Here is a 6,159-nt window from a genome sequence, read left to right as displayed (position 1 = left end):
TCCTGTCTTGTATTGGCAATGGTCACTTGACTTTAACAAAGGGCGAGCATGGGTTTAAAAGAATTTCTCTCCTGACAATATTTCTGGAGTTTCTGTATTCCTGATTGTTAAATTCCTTCTCCAAATAAAACTGAATAAATCTTATGCATGTGTGTTTTATCTAGAAAGTCCAGTTGTCAATTGTATACGAATGTGAGGTCATCTCTTGAAAAGTATACTGCTTCCTTAAAAACTAGTGTTCAAAGATAAAGTTTGTGTTTTCGCAAAAACATTTTAGAAGATATCTGATATAAATTGGAACATCTGTCAACGAAAAGCAAGATTAGAAAGAAGAACGTGACAAATGCATCATGTTATCACAATACATATCAGATGTAGACGATCATCGGCTGTAGAAAAACGCAATTATACATGTCATTATCCCATTTTATAAAAATGATATTTTTATGTGGAGAATTCCGAAGTCTTGATTTGATGGCTTATTGTCACCATATCTGATGACAATTTAATTAATTAGCATCGTCAATTTCTTGTATTTTAGATTAAAATCCCGCCCTTTGATTTATACAATAAAGCACAAATCCACCAAAGCCATCTATGCAAGTTAGTAAATACAACCAAGGCAGTAAAGTTTTATTACATCAATACGTTGCACATTCTTATTTATCATTCTATTTCACATATCTTGCTTCGAATTCAAACAGAACGCCGATTGGAAACATTGACCTATGGTCCTTTTTTTCATAACACTAACACAATGTCATTTCATGAAGTGTTGTAAATCGCAAATGTTTCTTTAACAGTCAAATAAAACACGAATATAAAATGTTTATCGCAAACGTTTCTGTAATAGTCAACCACAGGAAATGAAATGTGTATGTATGCATGCTAAAGCAATCCCGAGGTCTTCTATCGTCCAAAGTCGCACTGACACAGGTCGCAGCCCTGGGAATCCTTGACAAACTTGGGCGGATCCCCGCAGTCCAGCAGACACTGTACCTGGGGACAGCCCGTGGGCTTGGGCGTGGTCGTCACCGAACCCGCTAAAAGTAAACACGTAGAAGAATTGTTGTGTGGATCACGAACTGGCAAAGCAAACAAACACTTACTGGTTACCTAGCCGTTTTTACACTGAAATATTGATATATGATCAATAACTTTTGTTTGACCGAAGAAGTTGTAGATCAAAGGTAAAGATAAGGATTATAGTATGATATCTTTATGTGACATTCGCTTTTAAACCCACTTACATACAATTGGTCAAATGTGTCTTGAAGCGCTATATGTAGCTACGGAACGTTGGCTCGTTTACCTCTGACAGGTATAAAATATGACAATATTCTGGGTGTAGTAATAGTATACGTCTTTGCGATACACATGTACATTGTAAAAAAAAAATAAATACCTCGACATTTAATCACCATATTTAATCACCAAAGGTGCTCAAAGTTGTCTACCTACCAGCACAATTACAAATTGGACAGAAGTTGGCATCGAGATCACTGCAGGACGATGGGCAGTCCGATGGGAAAGCAGGACAACCTGCGTAATAGTCACGGTGCATTTTAATTTAGAATTGTTATTATTACACGTTAAAGGTTTTTAACCTTTGGTGGATATTACACATGAAAGCTTTTTTTACTGTTGGTCTTGTTTATCTCAAGCATCAATTGGTCTCAAGAGTATAAATATTTATAAACTACATGTAAAAACGTGTGTTTATGATATTGTTCATGAATTTCTTTTATCGAGATCATGAAAGTATAGTTCGTGTTTTAGATGTATTTGATTCTCAGTCGATGTAACCGAAATTATACATGTATAACAATACTTTTGTCAATATAAATATTTTGTAGTTAATTGCACTTATTCAGATGCAATAATTATTTACCTTGTGATAAAGTTGTATCTGATTCTAGGTTTACTCGACATAATTGAAGATTAAAAGTCAGCATTCATTTATACCTCAGTAAATGTTAAATATAGAACGCAATAAGAAAGAAAAACAAAAGAATCCAATACCAAATTCATTCAATGTGGTGGAAGCGATAGCTATTGGGGTTGTCACTGGAGCAGATGTGGTTGTGGATCTAGGATGAGTAACTGGATTGGAAGTCCGTACTGTAACGTTCAGTGTAAGTGTTGTTTGTCTTGATGTGTGTTTCGCAGTTGTTTGTGTGTTTGTTATTGGTGTAGATGACGTTGGTTGTGAAGTTGTCGTTGAAGGTGGTTGTGTAGTTGTCGTTGGTAGTGTAGTGGTTGTTGTAGGTGGTTGTGTAGATGTCGTTGGTTGTGTAGTGGTTGTTGTCATTGGTTGTGTACTTGGTATTTGTTGTGTAGTTGTCGTTGGTTGTGTAGATGTTGTATTTTGTGTAATTGTCGGTGGTTGTGTTGTTGTCGGTGTTTGTGAAGTAGTAGTTGTTGTCGTTGGCTGTGTAATTGTCGGTGGTTGTGTAGATGTCGGTGGTTGTGTAGTTGTCGGTGGTTGTGTAGTTGTCGATGGTTGTGTAGATGTTGATTGTCGTGTAGATGTCGGTGGTTGTGTTGTTGTCGAAGATTGTGTAGTAGTTGTTGTCGGCGGCTGTGTAGTTGTCTGTGTTTGTGTAGTTGTCAAATGAAATTTGTTCAAAACCTTCAATGAACATGGTAAATAAAAAATATTTCTTATGAGAAGTTATATTTTCCATATTAGCACATTCAAACTTAAGGAAAAACGCAACTTATACTGAAGCATATATCAACGATAAGTAAAATGCACTTGTTTACCAACATATATGTAACATCAGACGTACAACATTATGTTTCAACAAACGTTGTTTAAAAGTAATGTATGCAATAAGCAGATTCGTCAGATTTGTTCTGGGAATTTAATTCTGTTTTGTTTAGTGATTGATCGCATAGATTTTAACCAATGAACACGATATCAAGTCCACTGAAACTATTCATTAGGTTAAGATTGTATTGTCTATTGAACAGTTCAAAAAGGTGGAATACAAAAAACGTTCGTCCTTACTATGACATGGGCAGATAAAACAGAAAGTGTGTGTATCCACTATTGGTCCACATGGACACGGTTGTAAATCAACGGATTCGCAAAACGCAGAAACTGAAAAAAAGAACTTATAATTAACCAATACAAACCACAATATCACCACGTGGGAACAACTTGACTAAGTTGTGGAAAGCAGTTTCTTTGTAACACCATAAATGAAATCATGCACATGTACCGCTGAACGAATAAGCAACGACTCTGATGCTCCACTTCTATTTAAAAAGATTTAGACATCATCAGCCCCGAATATTATCAGGCTGACACAAACAAAAGCAACGTAGCTAAACGGTTGTGAAACATCCTGTATAACCCTACAACGCCAATCGTCGCGTTATATTGGATAATCGTAAATATTCGTTAGTAATTATGAGAGCTGTAGCTGAGGATCCAACTGAAATCGTACGTGAACTGCACAGCAAGCGTAGCAATCCGTAGCGCACCTTCTGACTAGGGTTAAGCTGCAGCGGTGCTGTAAGGACAGAGGTTACCGCACATTTGGAAGAACCGACGTCAATGTAATATATTGTATAGCTAACACAAGTACAGTTCTCAAAGATATAAACTTAAAGCCAGCATTAAAACTATAACATGTGTCGCCACTTTGCCTTTTTTGTTTGTTTTTTGTTGTTCTTTGTTGTTGTTTTTTTAAAGCTATATTTACATTTGTATTTAATTGGATCACAAGTAGTCAACCCTTAAATTTAATCCTACAAAAGTGGATATATTTAAGAGTACCTCTGGAAATGTCATTCTTTCTTGTTTTCTTTCTTTGTGTATTGTGACGTTGTGCGGTGCTCAATGCGAGTAGAAGGTTAAAATCCCCTTACAGCCACGCAGACGTTCACTAAATAACTATAACTGCAACTAGACTAATCTTTCTTCAAAGTTAGTTATGAAGTACGTTTGGAACGTTATATACCCCCAAGGACAGTAAAAACTTGAATTCAAGTATTTCTATCCAGAGTTTGATAATTACTATTTTTATGATTGACTATGTAAATAGATGAAAGAAAAATTAATATGAATTATTTGTATTTGTTGTTTTTAGATAGCTTGTATCTATGTTTCCATACCCAGTGGGCATCAAAGGTTGTGCGAACGTTGCTGCAACGTAATATTTAGGTCGCAACGTCGGCAACCATTACCGAACGTTGCCACAACGTTGCATACAAAACATTACCCGGACGTTTCATCAAACGTTGCCGTTTGGTTGTCACAATGGTGTATTTGAAAGTTTTCCCGACGTTTTTTCCAACGTTGCTGCAACGTTGTATTTAGGTTGCATTCGAACGTTGCAGTTTGGTTCTACCAATGGTCTATATGAAAGTTTTCTCGACGTTTTTTTCCAACGTTGCTGTAACGTTGTATTTAGGTTGCATTCAAACGTTGCAGTTTGGTTGTCACAATGGTGTATATGAAAGTTTTCCCGACATTTTTTTCCAACGTTGCTGCAAAGTTGTATTTAGGTTGCATTCGAACGTTGCAGTTTGGTTGTACCAATGGTCTATATGAAAGTTTTCCCGACGTTTTTTTCCAACGTTGCTGCAACGTTGTATTTAGGTTGCATTCAAACGTGTCAGTTTGGTTGTCACAATGGTGTATATGAAAGTTTTCCCGACGTTTTTATTCAAAACGTTGCTGCAACGTTGTATTTAGGTTGCATTCAAACGTAGTATTTTTTAATTCTTTTTTTTTAAATATTAAAAAAAGTAAACAAACTATTTACTGCCAACCGCTCTTTCGAGTATTATCGGCAGATATGCACACTGTTGAGTCCGTTTCCTAGAAAGAACCAGTACTTGGTGTCTATAGAGGAGATAATAAAACTCTCCCCGAGTAGGAATCGTTCTTTATAATAATACAGTTCATGCAAAGCATCAATGAAAATATGATTTCTTGTAAATTTTAGAAATTCATTTTTTTTTAATTTTACAGATCAGTTGCTTAAACTTAATGATGCTAAAGATGAACTTTAACTCAAAATCGCCGGATAAAATATTTTGTTTAAGATGTGTTATGCATTAAAATGGTAGAATCTAGTTTCTAAGAAACGAACTCGAAAATGTCCATAACTGCCGATTCTAATCGAAAGAGCGGTTGGCAATAAATATTTTTGTTATTTTAATTTTATATTTAAAAAAAAAATAGAATTTAAAAATACTGCGTTTTAATGCGACCTAAATACAACGTTGCAGCAACGTTGGGAAAAAACGTCGCAGCAACGTTGAGAAAAAACGTCGGGAAAACTTTCATATAGACCATTGGTACAACCAAACTGCAACATTCGAATGCAACCTAAATACAACGTTGCAGCAACGTTGGATGCCCACTGGGTAGTTGATGAAGCAAAGCATTGACATAACAATTCAGTACTCACCCGATGAAACATAATAACATAAAACAAAGGAAGCAACATATGTCGTTAATGTCAACATTATGTCTCATCAATATCCAAAATCTAAATGACCAGATGAAACAAGCATGGAGAATAACATTTCTACGATAAGTTGTGAAACTGCACCTGCGGTTCTAACTACTTATAATGACGGCAACCATATCTCGTTTTACAAGGGCGTACCAATTAAGAGTGGTTGTTACTAATCTTTATTCAGTTCAAATGCTTCGGAAAGAGTGTATTCTTCACTTACTTAAAGGGACACCACGTTCTATTTCAAGCATTCATATTTAATATGCGTATTTCATCTACGCAAATGTAAGTGCTAATAATGCTTATAAAGCCGAAGTAAGTATCGATATCCGCAAATGATTACCTCGGTATTTCATAAATAGGTAAATGCTTGAATGGAATCGACATCAATGAATGAAAACGTAAGTAGATCGTCTAAGACGAGCACGCAAACAATGGTTATCGTGAAAAAATTATGTTGCACATAAATGTAAAGATGCATTATGTTGGGGTATGAAGAGGAAATATGAAATGATGCAGATGCAAGCGAAATACGTTTAAAATTGATGACTTTTGCTAACATCATATTTTCCTCTGAAAATTTCGCTTTATTTTTAATGTACCATTCCGGCAAAGATGAATAATATCCGCGCTTTAAACATTAAAAACTTAGGAAATGAATACTTTGACGCTTATATAT

The 6,159-nt window shown here is 35.5% G+C and overlaps 1 protein-coding gene across 5 annotated transcripts; it reads right to left on the bottom strand.

The window, feature by feature from the left end:
• Positions 1-619: 619 nt before the first annotated feature.
• LOC127869482 (uncharacterized) lies at positions 620-5,551 on the bottom strand. 5 transcript variants are annotated; one of them, XM_052412102.1, is made up of 5 exons: positions 5,430-5,551; positions 3,014-3,106; positions 2,023-2,121; positions 1,462-1,542; positions 620-1,043 (listed from the first exon to the last, which is right to left on the bottom strand). In XM_052412102.1, exons 1-5 carry the CDS (start codon positions 5,485-5,487, stop codon positions 910-912), a joined length of 465 nt encoding a protein of 154 aa, XP_052268062.1. In that variant the 5' UTR covers positions 5,488-5,551; the 3' UTR covers positions 620-909. The 5 variants fall into 5 exon arrangements, 4 of the variants coding, with proteins under 4 accessions (XP_052268062.1, XP_052268063.1, XP_052268064.1 ...); XM_052412103.1 differs by having other exon boundaries at positions 2,023-2,103; XM_052412104.1 differs by lacking the exon at positions 3,014-3,106 and having other exon boundaries at positions 5,430-5,502.
• Between the last annotated feature and the right edge of the window lie 608 nt (positions 5,552-6,159).

This window comes from Dreissena polymorpha, chromosome 2 (assembly GCF_020536995.1).
Source record: "Dreissena polymorpha isolate Duluth1 chromosome 2, UMN_Dpol_1.0, whole genome shotgun sequence".
NCBI classification, from domain to species: domain Eukaryota; kingdom Metazoa; phylum Mollusca; class Bivalvia; order Myida; family Dreissenidae; genus Dreissena; species Dreissena polymorpha.
Note: the sequence above shows the minus strand (reverse complement) of the source record. Positions and strands in the feature narration are given on the sequence as shown.

Bases quoted from the DNA above. Each gene is read 5' to 3' on its own strand.
- LOC127869482 (XM_052412102.1), bottom strand. From the start codon at position 5,487: ATGTTGACATTAACGACATATGTTGCTTCCTTTGTTTTATGTTATTAT. The intron at 3,107-5,429 runs GTGAGTACTGAA...TCTTTTTTTCAG, and splicing joins ATGTTATTATGTTTCATCGG to TTTCTGCGTTTTGCGAATCC. The intron at 1,044-1,461 runs GTAGGTAGACAA...GTTTACTTTTAG, and splicing joins TCCAATTTGTAATTGTGCTG to CGGGTTCGGTGACGACCACG.